Source organism: Oncorhynchus masou, chromosome 24 (genome assembly GCF_036934945.1).
Source record: "Oncorhynchus masou masou isolate Uvic2021 chromosome 24, UVic_Omas_1.1, whole genome shotgun sequence".
Taxonomy (NCBI): domain Eukaryota; kingdom Metazoa; phylum Chordata; class Actinopteri; order Salmoniformes; family Salmonidae; genus Oncorhynchus; species Oncorhynchus masou.
In genome coordinates, this window is record NC_088235.1 from 85,386,335 (window position 1) to 85,411,058 (window position 24,724).

Here is a 24,724-nt window from a genome sequence, read left to right on the forward strand (position 1 = left end):
CATGTAGTGGGGCAAAAAAGTATTTAGTCAGCCACCAATTGTGCAAATTCTCCCACTTAAAAAGATGAGAGAGGCCTGTAATTTTCATCATAGGTACACTTCAACTATGGCAGAAAAATGAGGAAAAAAATCCAGATTTTTTTATGAATTTATTTGCAAATTATGGTGCTACACAGCATGAAACACACCTAACCTAGCCCACAATGTCTGCTGTGTGGATTGAGCAGTCAACAAGTCGAGCAGTCATTTGAAAGAGTAAGAAGATTTCAGCGAGACAACTCAATAAGCTAACTGGGGAGGTGATTTCACACAGTCAGTCCCGCGACAATAGGTACAACGCCAATATTTGCGTAAACTCTTCACAGTTGTGTTCTGTGGGTGTCACCGAGTAGACTGATACCCTATTTTATTGCTTCACATTCCAACCTTGTTTAACATCATCTACTTTAAATATCGCATGATTCCACCAACTGTAACCTTCTGCATCACTTTCAAAGAGGTACTTTAATGGCAAACCGCAAATTCTACTATTGTGCCTAATCCTTATTATGGCTAGCTTCACAACACATAACCCGGTCCGGTCGAGCTTCACTAGCCAGATGAAGCTAGCTGGCTGCGTATAACGTTAGCTTTGTGCAACATGGTTAAGAAGCTGGCTCGCTATTTATTTTCATGAACTGAAGTTCAATTTCAATAGGCGAACAAGAAGTGGCAACCTAGCTAATACTTACAAGGATTCCTAAATCATTGCTAGGAATATTGAAAATGACTGCAGTTTCTACTGGTCATTGTTTTCAGACTGGTTGTATTGGTGCTAGCTAGGTACCAAGCTAAAGCTAGCTAGCTACCCCAGAAGTTGCGGTCAAATAATGCTTATTACCAATGCGCTATTGTAAACATCGTTTGTGGCCGATGTTTGCAGACTTTTTGTACAGCTTTTTAGGGGCTTCCTCCGACACCTGCCTGGTATAGAGGACCTGGATGGCGGGAAGCTTGGCCTCGGTGATGTACTGGGCTGTTCGCACTACCCTCTGTAGTGCCAACTGCTCAGCGGTCAGAGGCTGAGCAGTTGCCATACCAGGCAGTGATGCAACCAGGATGCTCTCGATGGTGCAGCTAAAGAACCTTTTGAGGATCTGAGGACCCGTGCCCTCTTTACGACTGCCTTGGTGTGCTTGGACCATGTTAGTTTGTTGATCTTTGTCTTGATCTCTCCCTTAACGTGATCAAGACAAAGGAGATGATTGTGAACTACAGAAAAGAGGCCCGTGCACGCCCCCATTCTCATCAATGGGGCTGCAGTGGAGCAGGTTGAGAGCTTCAAGTTCCTTGTTGTCCTGGCACCACACGGCCACGTCTATGACCTCCGTATAGGTTGTCTGGTCATTGTCGGCTTGGTTTGCACGTGCAAATTCAGAACACACAACATTCTATAACAAAACTGTGTATTTTGACGTGTCAAATTAAAAGCTTATTTAACGCCAAATAGTGCTATTGTCAAATAGTATTATTTGACATGTGCCTTTTTAGACATGCAAAGACCCAACAGGTTTCCATAGTAACGCTATTACTGTGTAACTCCGGTAGGGCAACATCTGAAAAAATAGCGCACTTGGTAGTGTGTACCGGTGTTCGACCAGTCGTGAAACCCAACATCACCCACGACGGAGAAAGGTTGATTGTCAACGAAAATTAATTCCATTATCTTGGCTTTAATGCATATCACATTTGAGTTGCCTCACTGAAATGTTCTTACTCTTTCAAATGACTGCTCAACTTGTTGACTGCTCGTTCCACACAGCAGACATTGTGGGCTCGGTTAGGAATGCTGTGTTGCGAAAAGTTTTACATGGCGTTATTACGTCATGTGCCTACCTACGTTATATAGGTATGCAGGTCAGCTTTGACATCGGTTTACTATCATAACAATTTACATATGGATTTCCTTAAGATAAGCATGTTCAACATTTTGGCTGCTATCTCGCTCCATACCTAACTATCCAGTGTGAACCTAGAGAGGAATACGGTTAGCTCAGCCAGGTCGTTCAAGATTGACATAGACATTGGACGTCTATACATGACCTAAGGACGTTCAGAAATGTCTTAAAAAGTGAGCCAGGTTGCATGTTCGATCACAGTCGTGGACAGTTTTTTTTTTACACTGGTTTTTATTTTCTGTTTAAACCCTATTCCAAACCTTAACCATTCGGAATGAGTGCCTCAACCTTACTTCTACATTTTAAGTCTGGATAAATGGAAAGCTAGAGCAACAATAACACTTCGAAATGTGAAGATTCAAGCAACTTCGATTTTTTTTTCTACGTTTATAGAATGTGCATATACGTCTAATTCTGTTGTGAGAGAAATATTGTTGGGTTAGCGAGCAACACTATGACAATCTCAAACAACAACAAACCTAACCAATGCACACTCAATTGACATTAGCCAGGGACCTGAGATCATTCAGATATTTAAACCCAGGGACTGCTCAGACACGAGGATTATTAATAATCGTGCTAAATACCATAGTTATGGATGGTGTAAAGCTTAGCTAGCTACTTGTGGCTGCTCTGTTACACGATGCAAGTGTGAACGCATAAACAAAACGTTCCACTCAAATATGTGTAGGGGGAAATGTTTTTGCTATAACCGGTGACGTGCTGGATACATATTGATAGCTAGCTAACTTGCATGCAGCTGGCTTGACGTTGTCCGAGCTAGCTACCAAAGGTCGACTGACAGTGACAGTAATCACATCACGTAGCTAACTATCGTATCGAAGTGTTGTGTATTGCTAGCTAACGTATCCAATGTTAGTAAGCAAGCTGGATGTGTGAGTGGCTGGCTCAGCTAACATTAGCAAACAAGCTAACGTTGATGTGACTATCTATACATTAGCTAGTTTAGATAGCTAGCCACGTTAGATGAAAACAATGTCAGCAAGAACTCTATGTAGCTTTCATATGTACATATGTGATGAGAGCAAATATATATGTAAACTTGCAAACTAGGTAACGTTAGCAATAGCATCATTGCGAGAACAATGTTAGCTTAATAGCTAGCTAGCTAAGTTAGTGTTTTTGACAGAAGACCGTGGTATCTTCTTCTCTGATATGTTTCACTTCAAACATTTTAACTATTTCAATGCATAAACAGTAAAACAAAGAGAACATGAAGCGAACTTACCTGCAAGGGCAAGAATCTGTGCTTTGCCCGGCTGGCCTGCACCATTCTCTTCTGTTCTGAGAACCAGATACACCTGATTATCAAAATCTGTTTTGTGCAGAGGTCTAAAATCTTTCACATTTGAAGCAGGTAAAGCGTAGCACATATCGTCTTCCAAGAACCTCACAAAAGCATACATTATTTTTCTTTGGTCCTTTACTTTGGATTGGTTGACAGTTTTCCCTCTAAGTATAAGTATTTAAACAAATATAAAAGTGGAATTGGAGAGGGTTTCTATTCTGCCCTCTGCTACTCTGGCCTGGTCTATATCACTTCAGGATATTTGCCGCGCGCTCCATCACAAGACATTGCTAATGGAGAGAAGAATAAACGAATAGTTTCTTCATCAAAATTAAAATGTAAAATAAATTCATGAAAAATGTAATTAAATATATATTTACTGACAGAGTACACATATCAACACAGGGCACACACAATATCCTACAGTAAAGGCATGGACAGGGATTCAGTCAAACCCGCATCTCAACCCTGACAGCGGAAAAATGACAGTCTTTGCGCCATAAAGTGATTTAACATTTTTTTTTTTAATGCTTAAAAAAAAAAAAAAAAAATGTAGGGGGCGGGGGCACAAAACGTGATTGATTTAAAGTCCTCCCGTTACTGTAATTCAAAAGGATATGCAGGATATTACCTTGTTTGTGATTGTGACTGTGATAAATCACACATTTGTCATCACAGAAGTGTAATCTAAAGGAATCTTTATTTTGGTGTTTGTACATATGGCAATCATAGTTTGAAATACAATAAAAGTCAACTTCCTAAACTACTGGGGATATTCAAGAAAAATGGTTCCTAGTGAGCTGACTGTAATATTTCAGCTTTTTTCCTGCTGTTTCTTTCCAGATACTTCCAGTTAAAGACATGGCATTTCCACAAACCAATCATTATTGTAATCAATACATTCACCTATTACTTTCAATCTGCCTCTGTAGGTCCCATTGAGTCCTCAACCCCCTGGAATGAAACCAAGAGAAGAGAAGAAGGGCCACAGAGATGATTATCTGGTCTGATCTCTGATTCTATTTGTCTGTGGGCGTACAAGTGTGTCTCAGTCAATGTGTTGCCTGGTGTACCTTTTCTTCACACTAGATGACAAAAGCCATCTGACAGAAAGGAAACTCTTTGTTATAGTAAAATAGTCCGGCTGTTTCACAATGGAATGGATTTCTTCACTTGTACTTTAATAGAGAGTAGCATAGTCGATAAATGGCACTAACAATTTCGTTCTGCTTCGCCTGTCGTAATTGAAAAGTAACTGATGCAGAACTTGGATGCCTTTTCTACTCTGTTATTTAATTTCATTTTTTGATTCAGATCAGACATCAAGGCTCGGGGCATAGGTTGCTGTAATTTCACTTGTGAGTTTCCTCTTACTGAGAGTTCTGAGAGTTATTGTCCAGTGGAGATGTTTTCTGACGGAGAATGAGGACAGGTAACCAGTTGGCTATTTCAATTGTTGTACTAGAGTTTGATCTCCTATTTCAATGTGGTAGCTAGCTACTACCGCTGTAACCCCAGTGGGGATCTCTCTGGGCAGCTAAAATATTTTCTGCAGTGTACATGTGAGTGGGAATCAGTACCAAAATAAAGTGCTAAGTAATACACTGATATACACTGAGTGTACAAAACATGACATAGACTGATCAGAAGAATCCCAGTGAATGCTATGATCCCTTATTGATGCCACCAGTAAAATCCACTTCAATCAGTGAAGGGGAGGAGCAAGTTAAAGAAGGATTTTTAATCCTTGAGAATATTGAGACATGGATTGTGTATGTGTGCCATTCAAATGGTGAATGGGCAAGACAACATATTTAAGTGCCTTTAAACGGTGTATGGTTGTAGGTGCCAGGCATACTGGTTTGAGTGTCAAGAACTGCAAAGCGGCTGGGTTTTTCATGCTCAAAAGTTTCCTGTGTGTATCAAGAATGGTACACTATCCAGCTAACTTGACATCACTGTGGGAATCGTTGGGGTCAACCTGGGCTATCATCTCTGTGGAACGCTTTCGACACCTTGTAGAGTCCATGTGCCAAATAATTGTGGCTGTTCAGAGGGCAAAAGGGGGTGCAACTCAATATTTGGAAGGTGTCCCTAATGTTTTGTGCACTCAGTGTAAATTGCTAACATTCATAGGAAAATGAGTTGTGTATGAGTTTAATGTCCATCATCCTGGGATAAGACAACGAGAAAAACAACATTTTTTAGAAAGACAAAGGACACTTGTAATAAACTAGACCAGTGAGTATCACTGGTAGGCAAGATTTCAGCAGCTTCTCGTCTCCAATGTCTCCAATGGAGGATTACTGTTAATCTAATCCACTGTCCAATGGCTAGGTCCTCAAGCCTGTGTCTGGCACAATAAAACAGCTCAATTCCAGGAGCTGTTGTTTTGAAGTGTCTCAGGCTTAAGACTGAACTTCCCCTGTCCTACCTCAAGCAACCTGACCCCCAGCATGTGCCTTAACGGATCTGCACACTAATTCTAAACACTGCACTCACTGTGGAATGAGAATAGATATACCTAAAACCATTAAAACTACGAACCAAAAGTAGGGCTGCCATATGTAAAAATGACATTACACAAGAAACTGTGTAGACTGACGTTTCCCCACCCTTAAATACATAAAAGCAGCATGTTAAATACACCTTTATAGCACAGTTAGAATGTAATACAATGAGGACAAAATCTATCGCCTCAGTGGTACTAACAGAGAAGTTGGGCTACATAAAGGTTGAATTTTCCTGATGCTTTGGGAGCAGTTAACACTGTAAACTTTAGTCAGTGTAGAGTCAGACATCATGTCCTCCCAATTAGCTCCTCGCTGCCTCTCTCATTTATCTTTATTGGTGATACATTACCCTGTATTAAAAAGAGACATGGGATAATAGCAATAATGATGATGATGGAATTAGACTGCTGAGACGGACGTCATCTCGTTGTGCCTGGAATTCAAAAGGGCTTCGCATATGTTCACAGCAGGTCTTTAGTCCCTTCACGCCTGGGGCTTTCAAGTGGACATGGGATTTTGGTAAAAACGCTGTGATGCTAGGGATGCATTAACATTAGAGCACAGCCAATCAAAACAAAGCACCTGTGCCAATATGTGCGATGGACAGACGCTAGCACAGGTGTGCCTGATGGCTGGCTGAGTTTAACGCCAGCAGGCTGGCATGCAGAACGCCACAGCCTTTGCCAGGCAAATGAGCATACAGCAGGGACAGCAGGATAATTTGGTGAACTAATCGAAATATGCGTTAAAGGGATACTTCGGGATTTTGGCAATGCATCTCTTCCCCAGGGTCAGATTAACTTGTGGATACCATTTTTATGTCTCTGTGTCCAGTATGAAGAAAGTTAGAGGTAGTTTTGTAAGCCAATGCATAACTAGCATTAGTGCAATGGCTGGGAGTCTATGGGTATCTACTAGCATCTGACTCTACTAGCATCTGGGAAAGTAAAGGGCCTAATTGCCAAAATCCCAAAGTATAAAATAAAATAAAATGTCATTTGTCACATGCTTTGTAAACAACAGGTGTAGACTAACAGTGAAATGCTTACATACGGCCCTTTCAAAACACTGAAGAGAGAAAAAAAATCATAGAAAAATAATAACACAAGGAATAAGTACGCAATGAGTAAAGATAACTTGGCTATATACACGGGATATCAGTGCAGAGTTGATGTGCAGGGGTACGAGGTAATTGAGGTAGATATGTACATATAGGTAGGGATAAAGTGACTAGGCAACAGGATGATAATAAACAGTAACAGCAGCGTATGTGATGAGTCAAAAGTGTTAGTGCAAAAAGGGTCAATGCAGATGAATCGTTAACTAATAGCTACCCGAACTAACTATTTAGCAGTCTTATGGCTTGGAAGTAGAAGTTGTTCAGTGTCCTGTTGATTCCAGACATTGTGCATCAGTTCCGCTTTCTGTGCGGTAGCAGAGAGAAGAGTCTATGACTTGGGTGGCTGGAGTCTTTGATAATGTTTAGGACCTTCTTTTGACACCACCTGGTAGAGAGGGCCTGGATGGCAGGGAGCTCGGCTCCAGTGATTTACTGGGAGGTACGCAACGCATTACCCTCTGTAGCGCCTTGTGGTCGGATGCCAAGCAGTTGACATACCAAGCGGTGAAGATGCTCTCAATGTTGGGGCGGCAGTGTAGCCTAGTGGTTAGAGCATTGGACTAGTAACCGAAAGGTTGCAAGTTCAAATCCCCGAGCTGACAAGGTACTAAATCTGTTGTTCTGCCCCTGAACAGGCAGTTAACCCACTGTTACTAGGCCGTCATTGAAAATAAGAATTTGTTCTTAACTGACTTGCCTGGTAAAATAAAAAATGTTGCAGCTTTAGAACTTTTTGAGGATCTGAGGGCCCATGCCAAATCTTTTCAGCCTCCAGGGGGGGAAAGGCGTTGTCGTGCTCTCGTCACAACTATATTGATGTGTGTGGACCATGTGGACCGTGGCCTCCAACTGCTCTTAAACGCTAGTAAAACCAATTGCATGCTTTTCAACTGTTCGCCTGACTAGCATCACCAGCCTGGATGATTCCGACCTTGAATATGTGGACATCTATAAGTACCTAGGTGTCTGGCTAGACTGTAAACTCTCCTTCCAGAGTCATATCAAACATCTCCAATCGTTTAAAAAATCAAATCTAGGGAAAAAACACAAGTCAAAAAGCACAATGGGGGCATCTAGTGACCAAAACCGCAACAAAGCCAAATCCTGACAGAAAATCAAATCACGCTTTCTATTCCGCAACAAACTTACCCTAGTAAAACTGACTATCCTACCGATCCTCGACTTCAGCGATGTCATCTACAAAATTGCCTCCAACACTCTACTCAGCAAACTGGATGCAGTTTATCACAGTGCCATCCGTTTTGTCACTAAAGCACCTTATACCACCCACCACTGCGACCTGTATGCTCTAGTCGGCTGGCCCTCTCTACATATTCGTCGCCAGACCCACTGGCTCCAGGTCATCTACAAGTCCATGCTAGGTAAAGCTCCGCCTTATCTCAGTTCATTGGTCACGATGGCAACACCCACCCGTAGCACGCGCTCCAGCAGGTGTATCTCACTGATCATCCCTAAAGCCAACACCTCATTTGGCCGCCTTTCGTTCCAGTTCTCTGCTGCCTGTGACTGGAACGAATTGCAAAAATCGCTGAAGTTGGAGACCTTTATCTCCCTCACCAACTTCAAACATCTGCTATCTGAGCAGCTAACCGATCGCTGCAGCTGTACATAGCCTATCGGTAAATAGCCCACCCAATTTTACCTACCTCATCCCCATACTGTTTTTATTTATTTACTTTTCTGCTCTTTTGCACACCAATATCTCTACCTGTACATGACCATCTGATCATTTATCACTCCAGTGTTAATCTGCAAAATTGCAATTATACGCCTACCTCCTCATGCCTTTTGCATACAATGTATATAGACTCCCTTTTTTTTCCTACTGTGTTATTGACTTGTCAATTGTTTACTCCATGTGTAACTCTGTGTTGTCTGTTTACACTGCTATGCTTTATCTTGGCCAGGTCGCAGTTGCAAATGAGAACTTGTTCTCAACTAGCCTACCTGGTTAAATAAAGGTGAAAAAAAAGATAGATCTTTAGTGATGTGGACACCGAGGAACTTCAAGCACTTGACCCGCTCCACTACAGCCCCGTCAATGTGAATGGGGACATGCTCGGCCTTCCATTTCCTGTAGTCAGCGATCAGCTCCTTTGTCTTTCTTGAGCTTGAAGGAGAGGTTGTTTTCCTGGCATCATACTGCCAAGTCTCTGACCTCCTACCTATAGGATGTCTTATAATTGTCGGTAATCAGGCCTACCACCTTCGTGTTTTTAGCAAACTTAATGATGGTGTTGGAGTTGTGCAGTCGAGGGTGAACAGGGAGTACAGAAGGGGACTAAGCACACACTCAAGGGAACCTCATGTTGAGGGTCATCATGGCGGATGTGTTGTTGCCAGCTCTAACCACCTGGGGTGGCCCTCCAGTTGCAGAGGGAGATGTTTAATCCTAGGGTCAGTTTAGTGATGAGCTTGGAGAGCACAATGTTGTTGAACGCTGAACAGCATCCTCAGGTAGATGTTCCTGTTGTCCAGATGGGAAAGGGCAGTGTGGATTGCAATAGAGATGGAATCATCTGTGGATCTGTTGGGGCGGTATGCAAATTGGAGTAGGTCCAGGGTGTCTGTCAATATGGTGTTGATGTGAGCCATGACCAGTCTTTCAAAGCTTTTAATGGCTACAGATGTGAGTGCTATGGGGCGATAGTCATTTAGACAGGTTACCTTGGCGTTGTTGGGCACACAGACTATGGTGGTCTGCCTAAAACATGTAAGTATTACAGACTGAGTCAGGGAGAGGTTGAAAATGTCAGAAGACACTTGCCAGCTGGTCAGCGCAAGCTCTGAGTATGTGTCCTGGTAATCCATCTGGCCCTGCGGCCTTGTGAATGTTTACATGTTTAAAGGTCTTACTCACATCCGACTACAGAGAGCGTAATCACACAGTCATCCAAAACAGCTGGTGCTCTCATGCATGGTTCAGTGTTGCTAGCCTCGAAGCGAGCATAGAAGGTATTTAGCTTGTCTGGTAGGTTTCCCTTTGTAATCTGTGACAGTTTGCAAGACCTGCCACATCCGACGAGCGTCAGAGCCGGTGCAGTAGGAATTGATCTTGGTCCTGTATTGACGCTTTACCCGTTTGATGGTTCGTCGGAGGGTGTAGCGGATTAGTTTCCTGATCCTTGAAAGCGTAGGCTCTAGCCTTTAGCTCAGTGCGGATATTGCCTGTAATCCATGGCTTCTGGTTGGTATATGTACGTACGGTCACTGTGGGGACCACGACGTCAACGCACTTATTAATGAACCCGGTGCCATTGGATGAATCCAAGAACATATTCCAGTCTTTGCTAGTGAAACAGTCCTGTAGTTTAGCATCCGATTCATGGAACCACTTCTATATTGAGCGCATCACTGGGACTTCCTCTTTGAGTTTTTGCTTGTAAGCAGGAGGATAGAGAAATGGTCAGATTTGCTGAATGGAGGGCGAGGGAGAGCTTTGTATGTGTCTCTGTGTGTGGAGTAAAGGTGATCTAGAGTTTTTTCACCTTTAGTTGCACAGGTGAAATGCTGGTAGAAATGAGGTAAAACGGATTTCTGATTTCCTGCATTAAAGTCACCAGCCACTGGGAGCGCCGCCTCTGGTTGAGCATTTACTTCTTTGCTTATGGCCCTATACATCTTGTTGAGTGTGGTTTTACGGCCAGCATCGGTTGGCGGAGGTACAGTTGAAGTTGGACGTTTACATACACTTAGGTTGGAGTCATTAAAACTTGTTTTTCAACCACTCCACACATTTTTTGTGAACAAACTATAGTTTTGGCAAGTCGGTTAGGACATCTACTTTGCGCAGGACACAAGTCATTTTTCCAACAATTGTTTACAGACAGATTATTTCACTTATAATTCACTGTATCACAATTGCAGTGGGTCAGAAGTTTACATACACTAAGTTGACTGTGCCTTTAAACAGCTTGGAAAATTCCAGAAAAATATGTCATGGCTTTAGAAGCTTCTGATAGGCTAATTGACATCATTTGAGTCAATTGGTGGTGTACCTGTGGATGTATTTCAAGGCCTACCTTCAAACTCAGTGCCTCTTTGCTTGACATCATGGGAAAATCAAAATAAATCAGCCAAGACCTCAGAAAAAAATTGTAGACCTCCACAAGTCTGGTTCATCCTTGGGAGCATTTTCCAAACGCCTGAAGGTACCACATTTATCTGAACAAACAATAGTAAGCAAGTATAAACACCATGGGACCATGTAGCCGTCATACCGCTCAGGAAGGAGACCCGTTCTGTCTCCTAGAGATGAATGTACTTTGGTGCGAAAAGTGCAAATCAATCCCAGAACAACAGCAAAGGCCCTTGTGAAGATGCTGGAGGAAACCGGTACAAAAGTATCTATATCCACAGTAAAAAAAAGTCCTATATCGACATAACATGAAAGGCCGCTTAGCAAGGAAGAAGCCACTGCTCCAAAACTGCCATAAAAAAAGCCAGACTAAGGTTTGCAACTGCACATGGGGAGAAAGATCGTACTTTTTGGAGAAATGTCCTCTGGTCTGATGAAACAAAAATAGAACTGTTTGGCCATAATGACCATCGTTATGTTTGGAGGAAAAAGGGGGGAGGCTTGCAAGCAGAAGAACACCATCCCAAATGTGAAGCACGGGGTGACAGCATTATGTTGTGGGGGTGCTTTGCTGCAGGAGGGACTGGTGCACTTCACAAAATAGATAGCATCATGAGGTAGGAAAATGATGCAGATATATTGAAGAAACATCTCAAGACATCAGTCAGGAAATTAAAGCTTGGTCGCAAATGGGTCTTCCAAATGGCCCATGACCGCAAGTATACTTCCAAAGTATACTTGGCAAAATGGCTTAAGGACAACAAAGTCAAAGTATTGGAGTGGCCATCACGAAGCCCTGACCTCAATCCTATACAAAATGTGTGGGCAGAACTGAAAAACCCTGTGCGAGCAAGGAGGCTCAGTTACACCAGCTGTCAGGAGGAATTCACCCAACTTTTTATGGGAAGCTTGTGGAAGGTTACCCAAAACGTTTGACCCAAGTTAAACAATTTAAAGGCAATGCTACCAAATACTAATTGAGTGTATGTAAACTTCTGACCCACTGGGAATGTGATGAAAGAAATAAAAGCTGAAATAAATAATTCTCTCTACTATTATTCTGACATTTCACATTCTTAAAATAAAGTGGTGATCCTAACTGTCCAAAAACAGGACATTTTTTACTAGGATTAAATGTCAGGAATTGTGAAAAACTGAGTTTAAATGTATTTGGCTGAGGTGTATGTAAACTTCCGACTTCAACTGTAAATAGACAGCTATCTGTGTTTATTATGGATTCTGCTGCCAAGGCAGCAGCTACTCTTCCTGGGGTCCTACAAAATAAAGGCAGTTATATACAATTTTAAAAACATTACAATACATGCATTGCAGAATTCACAACACACTAAGTGTGTGCCCTCAGACCTATACTCCACTTCCACATATCTACACTGCAAAATGCATGCATGTATGTTATCATGTGTGTGTATGCATGTGTCTGTGCCTATGTTTGTGTTGCTTCACAGTCCCTGCTGTTCCATAAGGTGTATTTTTACCTGCTTTTAAGTCATTGTTGTGGAATAGAGCTCCATGTAGTTATTGCTCTATGTAGTACTGTGCGCAACCCATAGTCTGTTCTGGACTTGGGGACTGTGAAGAGACCTCTGGTGGTGTCACGCCCTGACCTTAGAGATCCTTATTATTCTCTATGTTCGGTTAGGTCAGGGTGTGACTCGGGTGGGAAAGTCTATGTTTTCTATTTCTTTGTTTTTGGCCGAGTGTGGTTCCCAATCAGAGGCAGCTGTCTATCGTTGTCTCTGATTGGGGATCATATACTGTATAAGTTGTCATTTTCCTTTTGGGTTTTGTGGGATCTTGTTTTCTGTTTAGTATCTGAGCCTGACAGAACTGTGTGCTTTCATTTTTTTGTCTTTGTTATTTTGTGTTGTCAATAAAAATATGATATACGACTACCACGCTGTGCCTTGGTCTCCTTCTACAAACGAGAGCCGTTACAGGTGGCATGTCTTGTGGGGTATGCATGGGTGACTGAGCTGTGTGCTAGTATTTTAAACAGACAGCTCGGTACATTCAGCTTGTGAACACCTCTTACAAAAGCAAGTAATGATGAAGTCAATCTCTCTTCCACTTTGATCCATGAGAGATTGACATGCATGTCGTTAATGTTAGCTCTCTGTGTACTTTTAAGGTCCAGCCGTGCTGCCCTGTTCTGAGCCAACTGCAATTTTCCCAAGTCCCTCTTTGTGGCACCTGACCACACTACTGAACAGTAGTATAGGTGAGACAAAACTAGGGCCTGTAGAACATGCCTTGTTGATAGCATTGTTTATTATGGATAAACTTCTCCCCATCTTAGCTACTGTTGTATCAATATGTTTTGTCCATGACAGTTTACAATCCAGGGTTACTCCAAGCAGTTTAGTCACCTCAACTTGCTCAATTTCCACATTATTCATTACGAGATGTAGTTGAGATTTAGGGTTTAGTGAATGATTTGTCCCAAATACAATGCTTTTAGTTTTGGAAATATTTAGGGCTAACTTATTCCTTGCTGCCCATTCCGAAACTTACTGCAGCTCTTTGTTAAGTGTTGCAGTCATTTCAGTCGCTGTAATAGCTGACGTGTATACAGTAGTGTTATGTCATCCACATACATAAACACACTGGCCTTACTCAAAGCCAGTTGCATGTCGTTAGTAAAGATTGAAAAATGTAAGGGGCATAAACAGCTTCCCTGGGGAATTTCTGATTCTACCTGGATTATGTTTGAGAGGCTTCAATTAAAGAACACCCACTGGGTTCTGTTAGACAAGTAACTCTTTATCCACATTATAGCAGGGGGTGTAAAGCCATGACACATACGTTTTTCCAGCAGCAGACTATGATTGATAATGTCAAAAGCTGCACTGAAGTCTAACAAGACCGTACCACAATAATTTTATCATCAATTTCACTCAGCCAATCATCTGTCAAGTGCGTAAGTGCTGTGCTTGTTGAGTGTCCTTCCCTATATGCATGCTGAAATTATGTTGTCAATTTGTTTACTGTCAAATAGCATTGTATCTGGTCAAACACCATTTTTTCCAGAAGTTTACAAAGGGTTGGTAACAGGCTGATTGGTCAGCTATTTGAGCCAGCAATGGGGGTTCTATTCTTGGGTAGCAGAATGATTTTAGCTTCCCTCCAAGCCTGAGGGCACCCACTTTCTAGTAGGCTTAAATTGAAGATGTGGCAAATAGGAGTGGCAATATCATCCACTATTATCCTCAGTAATTTTCCATCCAGATTGTCAGACCCCGGTGGCTTGTCATTGTTGATAAACAACAATATTTTTTCCACCTCTTCCACACTGACTTTACGGAATTCAAAAGTGCAATTCTTGTCTTTCATAATTTGGTCAGATATACTTGGATGTGTAGAGTTGCTGGCATGTCATCCCTAAGTTTGCTTATCTTGCCAATGAAAAAGTAATTAAAGTAGTTGGCAACATCAGTGGGTTTGGTGATAAATGAGCCATCTGATTGAATGAATGATGGAGCCAAGTTGGCTGTTTCCCTCAAAATGTCATTTAAGGGGCTACAAAGCGTTTTACTCTCATTCTTTATATTATTTATCTTTGTTTCATAGTATAGTTTATTTTTCTTTAGCTTAGTCACATGATTTCTTAATTTGCAGTACGTTTGCCAATCAGTTGGGCTGCCAGACTTATTTGCCATACCTTTTGCCTCATCCCTCTCAACCATACATTTTTAAATTCCTCATCAATCCAAGGGGATTTAACTGTTTTTACAGTCATTTTCTTAATGGATGCGTGCTTATTAGTAATTGGAATAAGCAATTTCATAAATGTGTCAAGTGCAGCAACTGTTTGCTCTTCATTACACACACCAGACCAGCAAATATTCTTTACATCATCAACATATGAATCACTACAATACTTATTGTATGACCTCTTATACACTATATTAGGCCCAGCCTTCGGAACTTTGGTTTTCCTAGATATGGCTATTATATTGTGATCACTACATCCTTTGGATTTGGATACTGCTTCAAAGCAAATTTCTGCAGCACTAGTAAAGAAGTGATCAATACATGTTGAAGATGTCATTCCTGTGCTGTTTGTAAAAATCCTGTACTGTAGGTTGACTGACACCTTGAACCAGGTTGCAGGCACTGTTTACAGTTTGACTTTTTTTCTTGAGTGGGCAGCTTGATGAGAGCCAGTCCATACTTAAATCACCCAGAAAATATACTTCTCTGTTGATATCACATACATTATCAAACATTTCAGACATATTATCCAGATACTGACTGTTAGCACTTGGTGGTCTATAGCAGCTTCCCACAAGAATGGGCTTTAGGTGAAGCAGATGAACCTGTAGCCATATTACTTCAACAGTATTTAACATTAGATAATCTCTAAATACATGTCATAATCATCTATTGCTACCACTGTATCAACGGTATTATATAAGTGAGTTTCAGAGATAGTCAGAATATGAATGTCATCTGTTACAAGCAAGTTATTGACTCCATGGACCTTGTTTCTCAGGCTGCGTATGCTGATATGGGCTATTTTTAGTACTTTTCTGGGTTGCTTGATTGTTTTTAATGCTTTATTGGGAAGTTATTCCGAAGTAGACTTGGCCATGTTATTTATATTGGAGCTGATAATGCAGGGTGAGCTGCACAAACTGGTCTTATTTCTAGGGCACACCGCCTAAGTGCTAACAGTATAAATCTGGTTCATAGGCTCATGATTACTGCATACAATAGCTGTAGGATTAACAGAGGTGTTCAGGGCAATTAGGGGACATAAATTAAGTTACTTACATTGTGTCTGCCAATGCCTCTAGTATAATGTACATTTGATGCAGCATTATGATGACTCATTGTCAAAATGGTAGGGATTAACTGAGCTGGTCTTGGGTCATTGATAAATTGTCTTAACGCAGCCTTGACATGCGCGAACAGAGTCCAGGAGTCAAGATGATTTGGAAGAAAAATATAGTTGAAAATAAATAGTATGGTCTACAGCTTATCATGAGCTATTCTAACCTAGGCGAGCAGAACCTCAAGACTTCCTTAATATTAGAGATTGTGCACCACTTTGTTGTGAAAACCAGAAAACCAAAGTTCCAAAGGCTGGGCCTAATATAGTGTATAAGAGGTCATACAAGAAGTTTTGTAGTGATTCATATGTTGATGATGAAAAGAATATTTGCTGGTCTGGTGTGTGTAATGAAGAGCAAACAGTTGCTGCACTTGACACATTTATGAAATTGCTTATTCCAGTTACTAATAAGCACGCACCCATTAAGAAAATGAATGTAAAGAATGTCAAATCTCCTTGGATTGAAGAGGGATTGAAAAATGTTATGGTTGAGAGGGATGAGGCAAAATGTATGGCAAATAAGTCTGGCAGCCCAACTGGCAAACGTACTGCAAATTAAGAAATCATGTGACTAAACTATACCACCGGTCAAAAATTTTAGAACACCTACTCATTCAAGGATTTTTCTTTATTTTGACTATTTTCTACATTGTAGAATAATAGTGAAGACATCAAAACTACGAAATAACACACATGGAATCATGTAGTTATCTTTAGCTCATTCAGTACAAACATAGTTCACAATTCTTGTTTAATATGTAATGTTGGTGCTTTGGTGTGTTTGGACTCTAGGAAGAGTAGCAGCTGCCTTGGCAGGAACTAATGGGGATCCCTAATAAATACAAATACACCACCTCCCCTGAGCTTCCCCGACGCCACCATTCTGTCCTGCCGATGTATAGAAAACCAGCTGTTTACCTTAACCTTGTTCAGACACGACTCTGAGAAACATAGGATATTACAGTTCTTCAGATCACATTGAAATGACAGTCCAGTTTATTCTCCAGTGATTGCACATTCGCTAATAGAACAGAGGGTAGAGACGATTAATCCACCCTCCAACGTAGTCTTATCTGGTATCCACACGCCGGCCTCTATAGTCAAGTCTCCTCCTTCTTCGATTGTCAGGGATTTGAGCCTGGTCCGGGGATAATCAATAATTTTGTCTTTCACCTCTGACTCATTGAAGTAGAAGTCTTCGTCCAAATCGGGGTTAGTGATAACTGTATTGATGTCCAGAAGCTCTTTTCAGTCATAGAAAACGGTGGCGGAAACATTATGTACAACAGTTAAGATAAGCGCAAAAAAACACACAAAATAGCACAATTGGTCAGGAGCCTGTAAAACGGCCCCTATTCCCACCAGCGCCATTACCACCAAACAATAACAAAAACAAAAGTATCCCTTGAAGATCACAAGTGTAAGATAAATGCTCACAGGAAATGAGGGTACGTGTCACGTGTGCTCCCTCTCCGGCCTCTAGATCACCAGGCTGCTAGTTATGGAGCACACCTGTCACCATCATTACGCGCATCTGCACATAATGACACTCACATGGACTCTATCACCTTGGATTATCTGTCCTATATATGTCACTCCCTTTGGTTCCTTCCCCAGGTGTCATTGTTTCTGTTTCATGTCCGTGCGTTGTTCGTGTCTCTTGTTTTGTATTATGTTTTCATTTATTTATAAGAATACTCACTCTCTGAACTTGCTTACAGACTCTCAGCGCACATCGTTACAGTATGGAAGTGAATCCAAGATGGATTTAAAAAAAACTTGGGTCTATTGATCAAGGGACTATTTACATAACAATTATGTTTTTTACATTTTAAGTATGGTCTTAGTGTTCCTTTATTTTGCTTCTTAATTAGCACTTCATAAATAATTAATTGGCCATGAAAGTAGTCCGTTTCCAATTTAAAAAAGTGATAGCGCATGAAATGAACAGTGGCCCCAATAGGCTGAGGGACATTAATTACTAGTGTGGCCTAAAGACAGACTTCAAAACTGACAGCAAGAGCACAAACAAACTTTGTCTAACTCCTTCATTAAATATTTGGAGAGGTATCATTGCTCCCCCTGCCTACAGTATATTCTCACTGATATGCCAGAGGACATTGATCTTTTCTTAAAAGAACAAATGACTGCCGCAGAAATAGTGATCATATTTCAGCGCCAAACTATTCAGTACATTAGGGCCACTCTTTACCCTGGTTATTTTGTATTGATTGGCGAAGGCAGTGATGGAAAAAGTACCCAATTGTCATACTTGAGTAAAAGTAAAGATACTTTAATAGAAAATGACTCAAGTAAAAGTCACCCAGTAAAATACTACTTGAGTAAAAGTCTAAAATTATTTGGTTTTAAATATACTTAGGTATAAATCATTTCAAAGTGCTTATATTAAGCAAAGCAGACAGCACAATGTTTTTATTTATTTATGGATAGCCTGGGGCACACTACAACACTCAGACATCATTTACAAATGAAGAATTTGTGTTTAATGAGTCTGCCAGATCAGAGGCAGTAGGGATGCCCAGGGATGTTTTCTTGATAAGTGTGTGAATTGGGCCATTTTCCTGTCCTGCTAAGCATTCAAATTGTACTTTTGGGTGGCAGGGAAAATGTATGGAGTAAAAATGACATTTTCTTTGGGAATGTAGTGAAGTAAAAAACGACGTACTACTTAAGTACATTACACCACTGGGTGAGGGTCATGGGGATATATTATGCACTCTCTCAATATGAATTCTCAAGGATGTATGGACATATAGACTATAAAGACACCACAGTTACTTAGCTAAAACTGGTTGGCAATTTGTTGCATATATGATGAATATTTCAAATATTTTCACTGAGGTAAACATGTCTATATGACAAACAATGGACAGAAAATGTCAAATAAAAGTAAGTTCTGGTTTATTTAATCCATCTGAACGTGAAAACAAAATATGATTTTTCACAGTATATTTTTCCATGTCCAAAAACTGTCAGCCTACTAAATACATAGGCCTAGCTGTTAGGGAGGCTTTGGTCCTAGGGAATAGGGTTTAATGCTTATCCCTACAGCCCCTGGAGCTGCCACAAATGGAGGCAGCAAGTGACACATTGAAGGTGTTGGTATGACAGCAGCTTGCCTGTGGGATTGCACCAAAGGCCAATGTCGTTCGTGTGTGATGTTTGACAGATAATAGCAGATAAACCCATGCCCAAACAGAAGTTAGCCCGCTGTGGGACAGGCGGCATATGAGGAAGAACTGTGCCTTTAGCCATTCAGCAGGATCCTGAAGCCAAATATACAAGTCAAGGACACTCAGGGTCATCTCACAAACACCTTCTCAGCATCAGTTTATATGCCTGTAACTGGAGCTTGAAATGGATTTTGAGCTTATGAGATATGATAGCTGAGTGATTGAATTAATGTCCAAAGAGCTAAGTCATGTTTTTGGTTCTTGCTGTTTTATTTTTTTTGAGAAATACCTCATACAACGCAATTCGTTTGTACGCCGCCTACAATGTAGAGGGGGGATCTAAGTTCTTGGAATTCACAATTAATACACACAGGCTATTTCAAATGGACACTCACATTTGTTTAACGGCTTGGTCAATTTTCAATCAGAGTAATAACACATTTTTTTGTGGCGCACTGTTGTTCCCTGCAAAAGCAGAGAAACAAAAGGTCCATAATGAAACACACCCACCGCAAAGAGACATTACATTTCACAACAGATAATTCTCAGTAAAGAAGGGCCGCTTCAAAATGAGCAAACGGAGCAAGATTCCCTTTTGATGGTGACAAGCATCTCCTTTCACATCCAGATAATGGAGGCAAGTTAATATGACACAGTGAAAACACAGCTCATCTTGGGCTGTTAGAACATGTAAATGTCAGAGGGGAAAGGGAACATGGAGACATGATCTGATAACCAGGTGCTACACGGCGCAGCAGATACAGCCTGACAGCTAGCTGCTCCTTATTGAGCCAACACACGACGCCACTGCTAAGTAAGAGACTGAGAAAAGGCTAATGAAGTGACCCTGCAAACAAGCCTGCCTAGTTGACAGGTAACCATATCAACCATATTAGCCCAGCAGCTGTGAAAGAGAGCCTGAGCAGGTCGCAGAGCAGAGACTGCTGCTGTTCAATGGGTGCTATGGTTGTTGCACAACTCCACACAACCACACCAGCCCCCACCAACTCAATCCACACAGGACAGACACCACGGAATCAACCTCTATTATACACTCCCTTACTGGAGATACAAAAGGCACCCAGGAACAAAAATCCAATCTATTTTTTCTATAAGGATTTGCTACACAGCACTGCTCAGCAACAGTGGTGGCTCTGGTGACAAAGAAATAATCACAGCTGTCTTCCCTGTTGGAGCAAAGATGCTGTTAAAATGTTGTTTACGTTTTCCAACATCTTCTTTCTTCAAATAAGACAGAGGGAGTTACCCGGAAAGCAATGTTGTGAATTGTCATTTAGTGTCCTTTGAGTTTTAGCTTTGTTGTTCAAATGCGAAACATGAAAACCGTGGCTGATTATGTGAAGAGTGTGAAATTGTGGTATTTGCAAGGCAGGGAATATTTACTCTAGGCATTAGTAGTCAGAAATATTGAGTGTAGGAAAGAGACATGATTTTAAATAATGGTTTAATGATGCATATTTTCTAAATATCTTTCCCTACTGTGGACCTCACTCGTCGTTGCCTGCTGAATTATCACACTCATTCTCAATTCATTAGCATGCTCTTGCTTATTTAGCCACGCTTCTGAGAGGGTTTCGAAAAAAATCGACTGGAAAATAGTCCATATAAAGCAGCCAGAGAAGAGAGAGCCCCTCCACTGCTCAGCCATCTCTTTGTTGTGTTCTATTCTTTCCTTCATTAAAACGATAGCAAAGTCCCCTATAATGAATTTCAGGGAGATAAAATATGCAAATTCACAGAGAAAGGATATAATTAGGGCAATAATAGAAAGTGTTGTTTTCACAGCTGCTCATTTATACAAAGCCCTGATAGTGTTTTATAAATAATGCCCCTATCTCAGCAAGGCGCTAAGTCCCTGCATTCCATTAAAGACACATCTCTCCGCTCCAGCTCCAGAGCCCAGGTATTGAGAGCAGGCCTGTGCAGCTGTCCCACTGCCCTGCTGGCTGAAACCCTAGAGTCCCATCCGCACAGAGCAGAGGCCTGTCCTGGGGAGCCTAGCCAGTAGCCAGCCACTAGGCCTCTCACCAGTGGATATCACACCAGCAGACTCGGACTGAAAGCTATGCAGCCTCTCAGAAATCTGGCATGAGACAATGTGATGCCACTAGGAAAAATAAATGCACAAATGGGCTCTTTCAGTTTCAGCTTTTCACAAGGAATGAATGGCTTTCTGTATAGGCCTACATCTAGTCTACTCCAAACTCCAGTTCTCTAACTTGGAGGGGCATGTGTTAAACAGAGATCAAAAGTGACATACTGTTGCAGCATCTGTAAATGAAAACTGAAGGAAAATACAACATTGTGCAAAACATACTGACTGTCACATCATGCATAAGAGGTGTGAGAGAACTTGTCAAGATTTCTCTCCACAAACAGCTCACCTATCATCGGCTAATTTGTTTATGAGGCCCTTATTCTGAGGCATGTGTGGTAATTGTGAGATTGAGATAAATGAAGAGGAACTGAAAGGTATTGAGTGATCGAGAGAGAAGGAAATATAGATAGAAAGAGCAAGCGTTGGGGAGGGGGGGACGGACCTCTATAGATGTTGTGATTCTGGATGGCCAGATTGCAAGCAAGAATGACAAACTGCTATGTGGGGAATCATAAATGGCTCAGTTCAGCTTGTCCTTGACACCATGTCTTATTTTGAGGTGTTTTGACTGATTTCATGTCAATGCTAATAATTATTTCTAAAATTCTCTAGCTAGCTAACCAACAACTGTAAAGATATATTTGAGAGGATACAAGTTCTCATTGTGCAAATATATTTATGTTTTCAATAAACATTGGAGACAAAACATACTGTAGCCTACATGTTGTCAACAATCTAAGCCAACCTCATCTGTTTTGCCCCATGGTTGTTGTAATTGTTTTTGTCGCTTAACTGCCAACCTGTGTATAGTAATATCAGGGCCCGGAGAGAGTGGAGTCCCACAGCCCTAGAGAGACTGAAGACTGAGACTGAAGAGAAACAACCATACCATTAGAGGACATCTGAAGGTTACCTATTATCTCTCTGCTCCGAGGCCTCGCACCTCTATCCAAATCTCATGAATGTGATTGACCTTTTCCCCCCTGTAACGCACAGAGCATATGAAGGGGAAAAGGGACTTAACACAGCCAAGCTAAGTTAATTTAGTTCAAAACACTATTGTAGGGAGTCCAGATATATGAAAAGGTCATTGAGATCAATAGATTGACAATATGTTCTCAAAAAATTGTGACCACCCAAAGCGTATTCTCCCAGCATTTGTGTGAATAAAGGTTTCTGGGTACAGTATGTGTATTTTGGTCAGAGAGTGTAGATACCGCAGGTGTTTAGTTTAGCACCTTTCCTCTCTTCCTGGGCACACCGCGGTGTGTGTGTTAGTGTACCATTGTGGTGAAAACAATGGCCAGGGCTAATCATTATTTAGTTGTGGCAGGTCTGGAAAGGTCAGCAGTCTGAAATGTCAGACTTCAATAGACCCAGATGCACATCGCTCCGCTCAAGTGTCCAATTAAAGACGGAATACCGAGGTTGTGGGGGAAGCGCACTTCAGACAGAGGGGCTAATGAGGGCCCCTGGACGGAGGCTGGGGCCAGAATGGCTGATGCTGATCCATGGAGCATCCTGCAGCCCTCCCCTCTCACATACACCATCACCCACTGAGCTGCATGGGCCCTGTGAACCACTGAGGGTCTCTCCTCCTCTGACCTTCCCTCAGACCCCCACACCCACAGCAATGGCCCCACTTGATCTTATTAGTGTCCTCACACCTCCAGCACCGTCTGCAGCCCTGCTGCCCGACTACATGTACTGTAAGAGAAAGAGGAGAGCGGAGAGATGTCTTGGAGAGAAGATAGAAAGGAAGGGATTGAAAAGATAGGAGAGAAAAGATAGGGAGAGAAGAAGAGATCGAGTCTCCTTTAATCTTGAGGCAGAAAGGGAGAGTGTCCTCTTGTTGTTGCCTCCGTATCAGCCTCATTCATCTAAAAGCACAGGCAGTTTTCCATACAACTGGCATAATAACCTTACCACAGACTGCAAGGGCCCAGTGAAGAGTCACAGGTGGGGGGGGGGGAAGTGAGCAATGCTTTTTTTTATATATATTTGACTCCTTATTGTTCTCCCACTGTGAATTGTAATAAGCACAGTGCAGGTCCATACAATATGTCTGCAAGGAGTACAGTACAGCAGTCCTGCCTGTATACGCAGCCAAAATAAAATCAAAAACCAGGAAACTAACCAGACTGGCCAATGCATTGAGCAGAAGAGTTGCCACTTAAAAAAGAAACAAAGACCCTGATATGACATATAATGCTCTGCATGTCTGATTGCCCTTTTCAGAGTTGTCAAGGTCAGAGATAGTCTTTCCTGGGCATGGGGAACAGATGCCAAATACATCTGTGAAATTAGCAGGCTCCACGTGCCTCCCTCACATAAGCATTATTTTAATCAAAGCATATTAGACCATCCAGATTATTTAGACATAATAGACACTGTATCATTTCTGGCGTACCCATCTGTTTACCCTCGCCATCTCTGCAATTTGCGCCATCACCCAGCTGCTTTTACAAGACATTGGGTTCGCCTTCCCCAGCAAAGGCTCTTTAGAGCAGCACCAGTCCAACTGGGGCGCTCCAGATCACAACACATCGCAGCTCCGCTGAGCAGCAGACACATGCTCTTTCATGATACCATATAATATGAAAATAATAGACAAGAGTTATTCCCATTAAATCCAATTAAATTAAAATAAACATAATAGCTATTTTGATGTCTTCATTCACATTGCTAGATCATCGTTTTGAAAGTTTAAAGTGGATGTGAGTGTACGCTATCAGGGTGCTAAAATGAACAAAGCAATGACCCCAGGGTGTCTGGTAACTGATCCTGTAGTGCCCCATTATCCAGGGAACCTTTATCTTTTAACGTGTACTCTGTGCTAGTAGTCACTATCAGCTCTGCAAACAGAAGTTGTTTTCTGTCCACAGTTTTTTTCTGTCTAATGTCAACACTCACTCACTCTCGCTCTCACACACACCCCATCAGCATCAGTAGAGTTAGGAAACACTGGGCACTCACCAGGGCTGGTGATGGTTAGGAGGTCAAGACGTCGCTGTTGCTGTAAGGAAAAGAGAAGAGAAGCAAGGTTAGAAGGTCTTAGGGCGGAAATGGGTTGGTCAAGTCGAAATCTCTCCAAAACAAATAAAATATCAAATTAGAGTATATATATATATATATATATATATATATATATATAACATGTATGCTACATTATATTATGGGCATATAGCAAGTAACATCTGTTTGTGACTGGACACAAACAGCCATTTACTGTTTATCTCAGTCATAAAATTGGTCATTATTTTTGCACAAGGCAATAGTTTGTCTGATCCATTTCCAACATTCGTTCTCTGTGTTGTCTCTATTGCAGCCAGGGGAATGTGCCTTGCCTGTCCGCTCGGCCTGTGTGATGGAGTGTTTATGAGAGTGTGCTCAATTTTACACTTCATGTCTCTAGTTTGGAGAGGGGGGCCAGAAGAGGTGCTAGCTCACCCCTCTCTTTAACCCTCTGCCAAGGCTGCAGGCTCCTGAGTGCTGCATTAATCAACACCTTCTCCCTCTCTTACACTGTGTGTCCCTGAGGAACCAGATCATGCACCACAGGCTAGGGAGGTGTGAGT

The 24,724-nt window shown here is 41.6% G+C and overlaps 2 protein-coding genes across 3 annotated transcripts in view; both read right to left on the minus strand.

The window, feature by feature from the left end:
• Nucleotides 1–3,484, minus strand: part of bend5 (BEN domain containing 5) — a 36,992-nt gene extending 33,508 nt beyond the window's left edge. For both annotated transcript variants that reach the window (XM_064935376.1, XM_064935375.1), the window contains exon 1: nt 3,187–3,484. In XM_064935376.1, the coding sequence (XP_064791448.1) occupies nt 3,187–3,364 (178 nt within the window). In that variant the 5' untranslated portion in view covers nt 3,365–3,484. The remainder of the gene's footprint in view (nt 1–3,186) is intronic.
• The window catches only part of agbl4 (AGBL carboxypeptidase 4), a 426,805-nt gene that overhangs the window by 130,078 nt on the left and 272,003 nt on the right, over nt 1–24,724 (minus strand). The window contains exon 6 of the mRNA XM_064935374.1: nt 24,123–24,162. Within this exon, the coding sequence (XP_064791446.1) occupies nt 24,123–24,162 (40 nt within the window). The remainder of the gene's footprint in view (nt 1–24,122; nt 24,163–24,724) is intronic.